This window comes from Chinchilla lanigera, unplaced genomic scaffold (assembly GCF_000276665.1).
Source record: "Chinchilla lanigera isolate Chin_1 unplaced genomic scaffold, ChiLan1.0 scaffold00091, whole genome shotgun sequence".
NCBI classification, from domain to species: domain Eukaryota; kingdom Metazoa; phylum Chordata; class Mammalia; order Rodentia; family Chinchillidae; genus Chinchilla; species Chinchilla lanigera.
The window spans coordinates 3,259,254-3,275,512 of NW_004955492.1; the positions used below are offsets into that span (position 1 = coordinate 3,259,254).

Genomic DNA, 16,259 nt, shown 5'->3' on the forward strand with positions numbered 1-16,259 from the left:
AACTTTCAAACCTGAATATTAAAAAAATTCCAGAAGCAAAAAAACATGAAGAGACGTTTTACTGAAAAGAGTTCTACAGATGGCAAATAAGCACATGAAAAGATGTTCAGCATTAATAGCCATTAGGGAAATGCAAATTTAACGGCATGATGAGACATCCCTACACACTCCGCAGAACATCTAAACTTTTAAAACAGTGACAATTCCAAATGCCAGCAAGGACAGAGAGACAATGGACATCTCACCCACTGCTGATGGTGGTGTGAAATGACAAAGCAGCTAGGAAAAGGGTTCAGCAAGTTTCTTTGAAGACTAACTATATACTTACCATGTAGCCCACCAATTATATTCCTGGGCATTATCCCAGAAAAATGGAAACACATGTCTACATAAATACTTGAATAACATTATCCACAGGAACTTTTAATTATATAAGGGTATTACATTTGATCACAAAATTCAGTGAATGCTAAATGTTTTAAAGTGCATAGTGTTACAGTAAAAGACACATTGCCGTTAATCCCCCTAAAAATATTCCCCCCTCAATTTGAAGACACCGATTCCATCACTCTTGTTACTCTCTGAAGCACTTTTGGAAATCTTCTTTCATGAGAACCTTTCTGTGGCTACCTTGAAGTCCTAAACTGATTCAAAACATTTAGGGTAATTTCTATAAAATAAAAACATGATGGGGCATTCACATCCATTTTATTCACCAGATCTGGAACTATGCAACTTCTGGCTCTTCCTAAGACTCAAAATGACCACGGAAAGTAAATGTTTTGAAATAATTTAAGATATCAAGGCCGCCATGACAGAATAAATAAAGATATGAAAGTGGACTTTCAAAACTTTCAGAAAGTGGCAAGAACAATGGCATAAGTGAGTTCAAAGTGAGGCAGAGTGTTCTGAGGGGGAGTAATGACAATGCCTCTTCTACTGTAAATCCTTTTTAAGCATCCACCATGTATTTTGATCATGCCACATATTAATCGAAAGTGAAAACAAACAAAATGTGGTAAACCAAACCACGAGAAGGGCATTTTACTGAGTGAGAAATGCCAACCTCAAAGGCCACATACTGCATCTCATTCAGTTTATGTGACATTCTCAAATGACAAAATTATGGGGCTGGAGAACAAATGAATGGCTTCTAGAGATTAGAGATGGCGGCAGTGAGGAGCACAGGTGTGGCAATAAAGTGACAGCACAAATAGGATCTTTGTGGGAAGGAACAGTTCTGTGTTCTGATTGAGCTGACCACAGGAATCTACTGGTGATGAAGTAATATAAGACTACACGTGTGTTTTATACCAATACCCATTTTCTACTTTTGCCATTGTACTCTATTATTTAAGGCATAACCAATGGAGAAACCAATTCGAGAATATGTACTTCCTGGGATTCAAGAATCACTGCAACCTGAAATGTTTTTCAAAAATAAGTTAAACAAAAACAAGCAATACTATTATATTTACTACCAAAAGTTAGCTTCTAGTGGAGGATTTTCGTTCCTGGTTATGATGGTGGAGCTCCTGTTGAATTAACCTTTCCACTCTACTCTGAGTGTAACTATAAAACTAGATAAAGTACAGGATTATTTGAAGGTCCTATGGAACAACCAAATCATGGGACATAAGGCTCTTACACATAATTTCCCAAGGTACAGTGCAGAAATTTGGGCAATATCACACTGAATTGAGATCTTGTTAGCCAAAGAAACAGTCTGGGGAAATCTCATGAACTGAGATAAGATCTTGGAGAAGATATTCACCTATGAGTAAGAGCAGTCTGGGAACAACTACACTTCCACTGTGTGTGTGATTAAAATACACAGCCATAAATACATATATAATATATGAAATGCTGTAACATAGTTCTATGGTTACAAGAGCTTTCAGCCAGCATTTGATCACCCTCATTAATTTCTCCTTCACTGAAAGGAAAAAAACTGTGGACTACAAGATTACTCATGAACATAGGACTGATTTGACATAGACCTTGAAGGAAATCTCACCTGTTTGGCCACTGGGATCCAGCTTTGGCCCTTTCCTATTTAGTCTCATTGGTGACTATGTGGATGACTCTGTGGAAACTACTTTAAAGTACAAACAAAGGGTGTTCGGGAATAAACTTACCACATCCCATAAACACGTAGCAAACAAAAAGTAGTGACTGCATTTTGGCTACATGAAACAATACCTAATTTGTAGATCCTATCCAGTACCTAGGAAGTAGCACTACCCAGTAAAAACATTAGCCTAGTACATGTTTAAGCCAATATTCATAGCATTTATAATGACCTAAAGCAGCCACAAAGCCAATTATGTAGCTACATTAAAAAGATGCTTGAAAACATACTAATGAATCTCCAAGTAAACACACAGGCTGAGCCTCCTAATTTACAGTAGCTTTTCCTTTCCCTACCTCACTCATGTGGAAAACCCTTACACTCTCAGCATTTTGTAAGTTTATAACACCAAAGAACCTTATCAAAAACACTCTGGCAATAACTTTCCTTTTTTTCCCCCCACAAATATAGGCTGAATTTATCCAACCTTAAAAATAGACTCTTTACCCACAATAGTAGAGCCCTTCTTGGAAGTTGTGCTGCTAAATTATGCTGTCTTAATTCCTAGTGGCACAAACAACAAGCAAAAAAGGATGCCATTACTTTTTCTCTCTCTGGTAAGATCTGCAAGTACGTCTCCTTGATTTATTCTCCAGATTCTGTTTTGGTCAGATTTCAGTTTGCTCTATCACTCATGCTCAAGAGTAACAGCACCATCATGGACACCAAGATTTTAACATTCATTTCTGTACCTTAGTAAGCCATCTATATAGTCCCCTCATCCAAACCCTAGGCATCAGCTTCCCTACCAGGAGAGGAAAACAAGTGCATGCCCATAACCCCAGCTACTCCAGAATCTGAGACAGGAAGATCTCAAGTTTGAGGCCAGCCCAGAAAACCTAGCAAGACCCTAACCCCAAAATTTCAAAATCAGGGCTAAAGTGTGGCTCAGTGATAGGGTGTCGGCACATGGAAATACAGAACCTTTGGTCTTCACACTGTGAAGGCCTCTTTATGCCCGGCAAAGAGCACTGGCAGCCCTGGGCACAGAGGGCACACGAAGAAGGGGGGTGAGGAGCACTTCACCCAGCACACCACTGCTGAAGAAAGTTCTTAAAAAATTACAGGATATATAACTTTGATTGGCATTTGATATATATCTATATGCATACATACTACATAGATATTGTGGTATGACCTACTATATCTAATTTGATAAGGGCTGAAGATGACATTTGTCTTAATGATGTCTTTGGTATATGGTATGCATGTAGTTTGGCTAGCCAGGAACAGATCCTACAATAATAATCATCTCAAAGGTAGATTCCTTTTATGAGAGAGTGGTAGGCACTAAAGAGGTGAAGATACATGCTTTATTGTTAAATGTAGGCAGATGTTGAAAGTTTTTCCTTTTAAAGCACTGGTGATAACTACAAACATACTGTAAAATTTGTACATATAAGTGTTAGATGCACTTACTGTTTAGTCTAAGTGCTTTATAAGCTATAAATCATATTGCAATATAGTGCCAATTATACAAAAAGGTATGAAAAATATTCTTGAAAATAAAAATTGTTTAATTTTCTGAAAAAAAAATCACTGAAATTTGTTTAGCAAGCTAAGCCATTTATCATAGGAGGATAGCTAAAAGCAGCTGCTCTTAGCAGAATCATTTTGTTTTCTAAGATACTGTAATGTTTTCCCCTGATCCAACCCATGAGGAAATCACTCAAATATATTCCCATACTGACCATTTCCTTAAAAGTTATTTGTAAATACCTATAAGGTAAGCTTTAGCAAGAACAGTGAATGTTTAAATATTTTAATTTACTATAGTAAAAGACACATTGCCATTAATCCCCCTCAAAATACTCACCCTTCACTTTGAACACACTTACACCATCATTCTTGTCACTTCCTGAAGCAGTATTGGAAGTTATCCTTTGTGTCTTTCATTTCATTGTGAAGGCTGCCTCAATATCGTGAGTCAATTCAAACATTTAACCCTCAAGGTCATTTTGACAGTAAGGAAGAACCAGAAGTTCCACACACACAGTGCCAGATTTAACAAATAAGGTGGATCGGGACACACTATAATGATTTTTACAAGCCTGCTCTTCTTTCGGATGGCACTCATAACTCTGCATTCACCATGTTTTTGATCACACCTTGTAAAGACATTCACAAAAGAGGTTCCCAGAAATGCTCCAAGAGGTGGCAAGAACGTATCTATTCCCCACAATAAATGTATTAATTATGTATAACAAATACATACTAATATAAAAAAGAAAAAAGCAACAAAAATGGTAGGATAAGTGTGTTTGACACAAAGAGGAGTATTTTGAGGGGGATTAATAGCAATGTAACTTTTACCATAATGACTCTGTAAATTTTAAACATGTACCACATTTTTTAATCAGCCCTTGCACATAAACCCTACAATCTTTAAAAGAAAAAAATCACTAGCAATATGAACTTTTTCCACTCACCCTAGTGAGATATGCTTACTTTCAAGCCTAGCTAGATCATTTAATCACCAACAGCCTGCAACATCCAAACAAAACATGCCCAACCTAGAACCAAGAAAGCTCTATAGAGCTCCAATTTTAATTACTTACCAAAAGGTCCTCAACAGAAAATGAAATTAAGCAAAGCTAAACCAAAGTCAAACAAAAATATGTGTGCTCTCAAATTAGGTAAAGCAACAAGTAATTAGGTATCTGTAAAACATCGCCTTCTGTGTGGTACAGTGTATCAGGCCCGGGTCTCTATCTTGTCCTGTCCCTGGGACCCAGGACAGCAATCAGCCCTCCTTCCACACGACCTTAGATTACAGTCCTCTCATGAGAAAAAAAAAAAAAGCAAATAATTAACTTTTGCTATCATCTGCATCTTCAGAGTCCCACAAGGGCTCATGTGTTGAAGGTTTAGGCCCAGCCTGTGCTAGCTACTGGGAGATGCCAGAAGCCTCAAGAGGTGGGGCTTAGTGAAAAGTCTTCAAGTTACTGAAGATGTGCCCCAGAAGGAAAGAGCAGGGCCTTAGCCCCTTTCTCTTCCACTCTCCCTGCTGAGCCATGAAGTTTTGCTCCACCACACACCCTCACCATGATGCACTGTTTTGCCACAGGCCCAAAAGCAACGAGGCCAAATGTGCTGGGCTAGGAACTACAAAAACATGAGCCAAAATAAACCCTTCCTCTTCATAAGCTGATTACTTCAGGTACTTGTGAGAGTGACAGAAAGCTGCCTAACAACTTTCTTTGACCATTGCTTCCATGTCCTCTCTTCCTCCATATCTGCGGTAAAAGGAGCATCTAAGTCTGCTGCCCTCACTTACTGCCACCCTCTCACTGCTGTCTTCTGAGATCTGGCAACTACTTTCACCTTCTCTCAGGAACTCCAGTAAACTTCTGAGGGCCATGTTGGTCTGAGGAGTCACCTTCCTCACCCCCTTTGCTCCTGAGCATCTACAAGCTCCTTCCTAAGGTCAACTCAGCCATTTTCATGGCTTGGCTATCATTAGTGGTGTCCAATCTGCCTTTGTGGCCCATCTTCTCTCTAAAACACTACAGCCACATTTCCACAGCTGCTGTAACAAAGCGCCACAACGAACACAGCAGACATTCATGACCTCAGAGTTCCGCACGCTTGAAAGCCAAGATCAAGGGGTCACTGACAGGGCTGTTTCTCCTGGGACTAAGGGAGAATCTATTTCCAGCCCCTCCCTAACATCCGGAGCCACTGGAGTTCCTCAGCCCCTAGCTGCAGTGATCTAACCTTCCCAGGAGTTCTTCCTGTGGGTCTTCACACTTTCTTTCCTCTGTGTGTCTGTGTCCTAATCCCCTCCTGACAAGGCCAGCAGTTGTGGAGGATCACAGGCCAACCTTAATGATCTCACTTTAACTTGATTACCTCCGTAAAGACCCTTTATCCCAGGATAGTCACCTTTTGAAGTACTGAGGAATTGGTACATCAACCTATCAGAAACACAAACAAATTCCAACATACTTCACAATCAATCCCAAACAAGCCCCACTGCCTTCCCCTAAAATTTTCCCTTTCTCCTGATTTATAAATTATGCCATCACCTTCTGAGTCTCCTGAGCTTACCTTTATCTTTTTCCTCTTCTTACAATCTAATCAGCTGCCAATCGCATAAACCCTTCTATGGTGTCCCCCAAACCTCCCCCCTTCCTGTTCTCCCTACTATCACCAAACATAAGCCTGAAGCACCTTGTACCAACGCTGTGGTGACTCTCCTAATAAGCTTCCTAGCCTCAGTCTCTCTCCAATTTCTCTCTATCCCAATTTATCTTATAAATCGCTGCCACATTAATCTTCTTAATGGACCGCTCTGACCCATTTCTCTCCTGTAAAAGAGAAGAAGTGATTCCAAAGGCCCCTTTTGCTTTACGAATTAAGTACAAACCCCTAATGCTGCTCTCCAGGCACCCCACACTTCCAAGAATGCCACTGCTCACATTCTAATGTCATCTTTTCCCCCAACGTGTCCCTATGTGCTTCCTGCCTGATGCCATCAGGACCCTGCCAAGGACAGCAGGCACTCTCCAGGGATTAGCTTTCAAGAGTCTAAGGAAAGGATCATGTGCCAAGGAGTGGGCTGAATCCGGGCCAGATCCCATGGAGAAGGTGGGACAAGCAGTGACCAGCAACAATGAAGACCCCTTACTCATCCTCGTGAGGCTCCAGGGAAGGGTACAGTGTCCCCAGCATGCATAGGAAGCAGGAGCTTGCCGGGCATGGAGCGCAGCCAAGAACAATGAAATCTCCCAGGGGACAGGGAATCAGAAGGAACCCACAGCCTCCCCTCATATCCTCCTTCCAATGGCCCTCCTTCCTACCCTTCCTGCCCCAATTCATCAAAATCCCATCCATCCCAACTTTAGGAGGCACATCAGTGATGTGAAAGAAAATATTTTTATAAAAAGGTAAATATGTGATTCAAATACAAACTGAACACATGGCAAAGATTTTAATTCATTACCAAAGGAACCAGCATGATGTCACAGGAGGTTCAAAGGAGACTCCAAAGAGACACCACACAGGAGCCCATCAGGAATGCTAGGAGAAGGTGCTAGCCAGTGGGAAACTGCCCAGGAGCTACGTTCATCCCCTCAGCCACACACACATTCCATCAGCAAGAATGGAAGGCTGCAAAACATTTACTGCAACCTAACCGAGTTGTAAATCAGCTCAAAGACAAATAAAAGGCAGAGGCAATCCCAAAGGATGAATGAGGAAGAAAAAAGCAACAATTCCTTCTTTCTCATTCAATTCAATCTTTTGAGTTTTCCCTGAGAGAAGAATGGAGGGAGGGAAGGAAAGAAAGGGCTTTGGCATCTGCTAGATCCTAACTGGCCAGTAACATCACTTACTCATAAATTGTCCTTGAACAAGTATCTCACCTCCCTGCAACTCGGTTTCCTGATCTGTACAAATGCAATTAACTGCCTTACAGATTACATGAATTGTTCCAGGAATCCAGTGAATTATGGCAGCCCTGTCAGAGTGGAACGAATGTTGCCAACATATTTGTCCTTTCATTTCCCTCCCCTATAAAACCATGGGGTTGGACCATGACCTCTGAGCCTCTCCAGTCTGAACATCTTTAACGGTCACCACCACCTCCACCAAGAAGCCTTGCTTGGATGATCACACTCATGGGCTGTATATTTCTCCCTCTTCGATATCCTTCCCCCTTATAGTATTTGCTACTTATGTCTCCTCTGCAGTAGGACATGTGGTTCTCCCTTCTTCTGTATCCCACCTTCCAGAGACAGAACAAAGTCTCAGAATGAAGGAGCCAGGTCAGATCTGTTTGAGTCTTAGCACCCAGCAAGATGGACTACACACCAGGCAGTCAACAAATGCTCCAGACTCAGCCCCATGAAGAGACAGGACACTGGAACGGGGAGGGGTAACAAACAAGCCTCTCTTTCCTTCACCTGTTTATGTATCCCCTCCAAGTGGGCAATTTTGCAGGTTTTCCTGGGTGACACAGCTCCCTGACAGGGGCAGAATGTTGACACTTGACAATAACACGCAGGAGATATCATGGAGAGGACATCCCTTCACTGCCAGGAAAGGAAAAGGAGTAGACTAGACACTTTAAGCTGCTATAATGGTCACCTAGCAGACATTTCATGGCAGCTTGTAATTTGTCCTGACTCCAGATGAAATGTTCTCCTGATGATTCAGGGACCCCACATGCCAGGACTTGCGAGCTGACCATAACTCCTACTCCCAGGCATTGTTTTTAGAGACACATCATGTCAAACATGTCCTGGACCAAAGGGGACTGCAGGGAGAGTCAAAAGAATAATAAAGGGAGAAGCAAAGGTCATAGGTCACGTGTATAGCTCCGTGTGTGTGCGCATGAGCTTCTGCTGCACTTTTCAAGTGCCTCAATCATTCTGCAATATGCTGTTCTACCCTGAAAGGGAGAACACACTGTCTACCCTATTACCTCATAACCATTTCATGCCCCTGAAGGATAGTTCTTTAAAATAGCATCTATATTTTTAACATTTTACAATGTGTTTTCCCTCTTAGTCCACTCCCCAAATTCCAACTGTTCTCAAAAGAAAATGAATCAAAATTTTCAGGAACTCTAGGCAGTGAATTGTGGAACCCTTTCAGAGATGGATGTGGCATCTTGCTGACACTGTAAAACCTGCCTTCCTTCTCATCCCACATTCCGGTGCTGCCTTACGTTATTTCCACATCTCATCTGCTTTCACCATCATTGACTCCACCTGGTAGAGGTGGGGTCTGGGAGCCACGTCATGGCCACCTTCATCACCACCTCACCTTGGCTGTGTCTGAAAGACAGAGCACAGTCTCACAGGACCCTGAGATCACCGTTTCCAGCCTCCGACATAAGCTTCCACTATTTCCACATTTCAGCTCTACTTGAAAAACATGGTGAATGTTTAAGTTTTAAAAATTATGACAGTAAAAGACACATTGCTACTAATCCCTGCAAAGTAATCCCCTCACTTCAAGCACACTTATTCCACTGTTCTTGCCATTTTCTGAAGCAGATGTGGAAGTCCTTTTTCCTGAGTGCCTTTACAAGATGTGATCAAAAATACGATGAATGCTTCTGCTGAGTGTCATCCAATGGAAAAGCAGTTTCATAAAACATTACAGTGTGTCCTCATCCACCTTATTCACTGGATCTGGTACCGTGTGACTTCTGGTCTTTGCCAAAGTCAAAATGGCTATGAAAGGTAAATGTTCTAAATCAGTAAGGACATCCAGGAGCCACAAAAGCACAGCTAAAGGCACTTATCAAAGAATACTTCATGAACTACTTCAGAGAGTAACAAGAATGATAGAATGAGTGTGTTAGAAATGGGAGGAGTATTCTGAGGGGATCAATGTCAACATGTCTTTCACTGTTAATAATTTTTTTAATTGAGTGTTCATTATACGTTTTGATCACACCTCATATGTCCTCTTTTGCCTCCAAGGCACTTCCTAGAGACCTGGCATACTGCTGTGAACAAAGCAGATGCCAGTTCGTGCACTCAAATTAAGGCAACAGAGTAAAGTTTACAGACTTCTGCCCTATTTTATAGCTATTATTCAACACATTGTCTCATAGAATCAATTCAATGCCACAAGCATTAAACACTAGGTCCAGATATCCCACAAGGTGCTGGTAGTGTAAGAAATTCATATTTGATATCATAAAATATGTTCCTAAAGAGACAAGCGGAACACCAAGTCTCCCTCTTGTTTTAAAATATATTTACCTCCAGCAGAAAGGGACTTCTGTGTCTTTTAAGGTTGAGTAAAAGTTCTACAGCCAGCCACTGGTCTGAAGCCATAGCTCTGTCACGTGTATATGCAAACTCTGGTCTGTTGATTTACTGTCCCTGTCCCAATTTCTGAGGGATTTTGTTAGGATTTTATAAGAAAAATACATGTGAAATACTTACACCAGATACAGTAGACAGTAATATAAATGAACCTACAAGAAATAAAGTCACCAACGGCAGCAGCAGGGAATTATATGAAACAACTCTGGCCTCTCGGCTAAGTCCACCCCAACAAGGGGGCTATTCCTCAGGATTGACACTGTATTTCACATCAGAAAATCCCAGACAATCTCAGAAAGGTTCACAGACACCATCTGCCCTAAAAACTAAGATGACAGAGGTTTGCCTACAGCCCAGCCACTCTCAAAATGGTGTCTCTCATGTCCTATCTGCCTCTTCTGTCCTCGTCTCACAATTTGATCCACCAACCTTCCTCTTCTGCCTGTAGGAGAAATCTCACTTCCACCATCTTTGCTACCTTCCCACACAACAGATCCTTACCTTTCTATCTCCATTAAAACACATTCAAGTGATCTTCACATTTAATGGGGAGGGGGGGTCCTCATCCTGATCTATTTTCCATAAGAATTCTCTTAAACCTATTCTTGTAGCCAACACTGCACTAAGTATCACGGGAAACTAACATTCCAACATGGTCCTCCCCTATTTCCATGGAGTATTAGGTAAGTGACAAAATGTACAGAACTGACTGAAAAGTTCAAGAGATAGAGAAAGAAAATGCGAACCGGCTGAGATGATCCAAGCAAGTTCTATGGAGGATGGAGAAACTGAAGGCATGAAAGGGCAGATTATGCAAGGTCAGACACCAGGATAAAAGGCAGACTGGATATGTCAGAAATCTAAGCTGAGGGAGTTGAGCTCTTCATTAAAATGGCAGAAGGATTCAGGGTAAGTTGCCTAACTGGTGATGTTGGATGTAGAGCTGGAACAAGAACCATCATATTCTGATCAACACTTCTCTCACCCTACCCCACCAATTAATACACTGAAATCCTGGTGATGGTATTAAGGTGATGGTATTAAGAGGTGGGGCCTTCAGGAGGGGATTCATACACTTGTCGAAGAGATCCCTTCTGTCTCTAGCTCTCAAAGTTGAATGAAGTCATTGTTCAGTCTTTTCAAACTCCATTATCCGAAAGAGCCAAATTTTGTGACACAGACAAGTTCATGGAGGCAGAATAGATACAACAGGAAATAAAATGGAATCTTCAGGGACAATCACAGCTGAAGCAAAAGGAGGGAAATTAACTCCCCCCAAAAGTGCCCAGAAATGTATAAAACAGCCCAGAATGTTCCTTGTTGCCATGAACAGAGCAGGAGGATCATCAGGTTGCTGAATTTTGAGATGGGGCCTATGGGGATAGAGGAGGGGAACATTTAGATACAAGAAGAAGGAGGTGAATGTGGTTTTAACAAGAGGAAAAGGTAGTTACAAGGGGAGGTAGAGACAGGCACTGGGTAGAGACCATGTTTGGAGGAGCTGAGCAGCTAAATAAAGCATCTGGGCCAAAAAAAAAAAAAAAGACATTTTAATATGGAAGGAATTAGTGTGCTTCAAGATAAGCCAGAAGAAGCAGACGGACAGACAGAATTATTTTTAAAAACTGAAAAGCATGGACCAAGCATCCTGACCCAGTATCAGGGTATATGAGGGGCCACTCTAAAGAGACGAAAAGAAACCTTTGCAGTGGCTGGAAGAATAAGAACGATGTCACAGACACGGACATTTTGAAGGTCAAGACAAGGATAAAATGGGACAGTTAGTTTTAAACCTGGTCTATAAAGAATACTGTGCTGATGCATTATATTTTTTGGCAAAGCTTTAGAGATTTTCATAGGCTTTGCACTATTCTATGCACGAACCTATGAGTTTCTCTATCTGCAACATGAAGGTGGGGCAGACTGGGGAACATTTCCTAAAGGTTTCTTCCTACTCTTATCCTAGAGACTGGGTATGTATTCTTTCCTCCGAAGTACCAGGTCAGCTTCCAAATCTTTTCTGTGCAATTATAATTACAAACCTCTTTTCTACTTATTTGGAATGCCTCCTCAACACGTAACACTATGCTATGCACACAGAAGGTGTTCAATAAATGTTTTTCTTAATTAATAAAATTCCCACAGTAGGAGAGTTTCAGGAAACAAATTTGAGCCTCATCCTCCCTCCCTCTCCCCTAAATACTTTTGCCCAGTGGCCCATGCTGCTGGAATATTGCCTCAGGTTATTCAACTTTGATTAAAAAAAAAAAATTATCTAAAGCCAAAATATAAATACAACAAAATGGCAAATAACTATGAGTAGTAAGTGTTTCAGATTCTGCCCTTCCTGCCAATGTGTACGCACTAATTTCTAAGTACAAAGTCTCATGACATAAGCCTAGGGGGAGATGGTGGGGATTTCCATCAGCTCCTTGAGAAAATAGCACCATGTACATCTACCTAAAGCTCTTCATGATGTGACTTCATTATCAAGGGAGCAAAAGGTGCACATTTCCACTACTCACTCATCCTCTTCTTTGAACCCAATGACATTCTCACAGCTGAGAAAATTGGAAATACTATTTTCTGTAAATCTAACATATACATGAGCAGCCTTTGTCTCCTGCAAAGGACATTGTTAGCCTGAGATTTGCGTTTCAGTCCTACTTCTGCACAGCCAAGTCCTTGTTTCCGTTACAAAGAAAGGCCAAATATTCCAACCTACCCTGCAGAGATGTTGGGCATTACATCAACACTTTATTATTACTGCGAGGAATTGATGAATACCTTCCACGCTGCTTCTTGTCATTGTGAAGCAAGACATACAAGAACTGAGAAGAAATCTATGGTGAAATAGTTCCTCTGCAAAGGATGGCCAGAGGAAGGCTGTAAGCATTCCTAACAGAATCATTTCTAGAGCCAAGACAAAGTTTTCAGTCTCCATCTGCATCTAAATACAAAACTATATGACATAGTAGAACCCAAAAGTATTTTAACTGTGCATACACAATTTTTTTTAAAAAAGCAAAGTACTCAGAAAAAAATCAACCCTTGACTAAGGTCCTTTTATATCCTGGTTTTCTTAAACATCAGAGGTACCCACCTTCTATGAAATCTAACAGATTGCTTTAAATAAAGAGAAGTGTAGCTAAAAAGACCCACATTTTAAAATATCAAAGTACAGTCTGTTGCTATGTTAATACATTAGAAACTTTAAAATAAAATAAATCACACCTTTTAAATCATGGATATATGTGATGTGAGAGTGAAGAAATACATTAGGAGCTGAGGGTTTATTTTATGATAGTATTCCTCTATCTTAAGAGTCCCGACCCACTCCAGAGTTTACAGAACATATTCCCAATCTCTCTAAAGATAACCAGCTCACAGGGAAGTCATTGAATGGAAGCAAATTGTTCATCCACATATCTGTTGGGAAGGAATGTTGGGAGGCTCACAAGCACCAGCATAACGAAAGGAGGTGGGAGAGGGAATTATAAGCTAAACAGTGACAAAAGCTCACATATTAAGACTTCATTTACAGCAGCACACATTACCCATAGAAACAGTCTATTAAAACTGTCACCTCTACTCCCCTTACAATGATCTCAGACCTCTTGTAGAAAAAGCAAAAGCTGTAGACAGTAGCTACAAAGATACTTCAAGGTTCTGGACTGCTGAATACAACCCCAACAGAATGATCTGCTCAAGATAATAATTAGGGTAGTCAAACCAGAATAAGCGAAATGCCTGGCCAAATTCACAATTAGGGTGTCATAACGACTATTGGATGGTTTTTCTGTGAAAAACAGCCTCATCAGTTACTATCAGGAAGTCTTCAGTTTACAACTATGTTATCAAATATACAGTCTTAATACTCCCTGGAATACTTTTTTTTTTTAATAAAAAAAGCTGAAGTAACTCATGTTCACAAGATTGCACATCACAAAGAAATAAATGCCTCAGAGGAAAAAGTGAAGGATTTAATGTAGGAACGGCATGCTCTCCCTTACTAACCCCATTAACATTTCCAAACCATCAATATTCTCAGGTTAAGGGAACAAAATGGAAAGGATTCGGGGCAGTAGACATGGGAGCTGGTGAAGGATTTTACAATTTCCATTTTAAAAAGGCAAAATGTTGGGGGAAAGATATTTTTTCTTTCGGATGTTAATGCTAGCAGAGAATTCCCCTTGTCCCCACATCACAGTGCTACCTCCTTCAAGGTCATTCATCATCAGCACAACAACCTACAGACGTTTTATTAAATGAAGAATCCAGCCTAGGACTGCCAGATCTTACCCAAGACCCCCTTATCAAAGGTGCTGCGCCAGCTGACAGGCAGCTGTCGAGTGGCACCGAGGTAACATTACTTTATATGTACAAAACCCCATCACAAGAACAGTTCCCGTTAAGCATTCCGATAACAGCACCTCCATGAGCTCAGCTTAACATTTAAGCCCTCAGGAAGCCCTTGAGCGCGTGAAACCATCCAAAATTTCCTAGCTAATTTTAACCCTATGTGGTTTGATAAAAATCGAATTTAAAAATCACATGGCAGTTAAATATTTAGTACACCTGAAGAAAAGACTTTGTAGTTTGAGGAAAAAAATCAAAAATGGCCTGAATTATTTTTTTTAACTTACAATTTTCCACTAAGAAAAATAATCAACTGTATTACTAGAAGGTTTAAGGTTTAAAATACTCCCCAAGAGCCAGGTATTAGTGGAACTGTTCTTAAGAGCAGCTTGGGCAACAGTTCCTCCAACAGTATAAACAGTGGTGCATAACACGCAGCCTGGTCAGACCATTCCCCATTTCAGGGATGCCCTAAATTTTACCCTTTCCAAAGCCTTCCCCCAGCCCCTTTAAAGCACAAATGAGCCCCCACCCCACACAAGCAAAAGAAAAAGAAAAAAAAGGGCTTTTACAATGTTCTCATTTACAATTCAAATTTTACCACAAGGTATCATCAAGACTACTTCACACCTAAAAGTTGCCATCTGGTTAGTATTTTAAAATGCAACCATCTCTATGATTTTCCCAGATTATGGAGGGAACGGTAACTGGGCAGTGGGATCTTTAGCTCTGCTGGAAAAAGGACCAGCAGAGGCTGCAGTCCTCGTTGGGGGTCCAGGGAAATCCAGGAAGGGAATATCCTTTGGAAAGGAGAGCTGAAGTGGAGAAAGAAGGGCTGAAAAGACGCCGAAAAGGCTAAGTGGGTTATTGCGAACAAGAAGTTAGAGCGCTTTTTGGGTCCCGAGGCTCTCAGCCCCAGCTTGGAGGTGAGCAATGCCTCGGTCTGAAAGTATCTGCAGTGTTTCAACAAATCAGAGCAAGGAAGAGCAGCGCCAAAAGGTACTTAAGGAGAAAAAAAAATTTTGTGTTAGAGTGGAGCCAATCTTTCCCTGTCTGCCACCCGGTGTGGAAATTCCGGGCAACCACCCTGGCCTTGCATACACACACGGGAGCACATACACATACACGTATGCATGTAGGCACGCACTTTGGTACACTCAATAAGCCAGCATTTGGAAACAGACACGTTCATGATGCCCACCTACACACAAGCGCGCGCGCGCGCGCGCGCACACACACACACACACACACACACACACACACACACACACACTTCCCATGCCTCCACACTCTCCAAGCGGTCACAGCACCACCCTGGCACCAGTCCCGGCAACCGCCGGCACCACGGAGGCAACCTCCCCACCCCCTTCGCAGCAGCCTGACTTGGGGATCTCTCAGGGCGGCATCCTGCGCACGCCAGCCAAGTACGCGGATCTCGCTCTCTCCGTTCCGAGACAGCGCACGGGTCTCCAAAGCCCAAGGGACGGCGTGGCGACGGTATTCCCGGCGACAGTCCGAGCCCTCACCTCCCCCGAGCCTCGAGGGCCACCTTACTACGTCTTCCTCCCTGGCAACCCCAAAGGTCTCAGCCCCGCCAGCCCAGCTGCCCCGCCGCCCCCATTCCCACAGCTGCCAGGTGGGGGTCCCCTGTACTCCAAGACCGAGCCCGGGCGCCTCCCGCCGGCTGTCCACACGCGCGCACAGCCACGCGCTCGGCCCAACACGCACACCTGCACACATTTGGTGACGCCGGCCCTCCCGCATTCCCGAGGGGCACTTGCGCCGCGCGGCTGCCCCTCTGCGGGGACCTGGCGAGCGGAGGCCCCGCGCCCCTTCCCCAGGGAGAGCACGCGGCGCGGCGCTTACAGTTCGAAGGAACTGGATCTCGTCCTCGCCTTCGCCCCCATCGGCCATGGCTCCGCGCGCCGAGCCCTGCGGAGCCCGGCGGCCGCCCCTCGAGCTGTCCGCTCCTGCGCCCGCTC

At 42.5% G+C, this 16,259-nt stretch overlaps 1 protein-coding gene across 7 annotated transcripts in view; it reads right to left on the reverse strand.

Moving 5' to 3' along the window:
- The window catches only part of Ryr2 (ryanodine receptor 2 (cardiac)), a gene marked incomplete at its 5' end in the record, with an annotated part of 627,916 nt that extends 611,657 nt beyond the window's left edge, over window positions 1–16,259 (reverse strand). For all 7 annotated transcript variants that reach the window (XM_013504706.1, XM_013504703.1, XM_013504705.1 and 4 more), the window contains 1 exon segment: window positions 16,144–16,259. In XM_013504706.1, coding sequence (XP_013360160.1) covers window positions 16,144–16,191 — 48 coding nt within the window.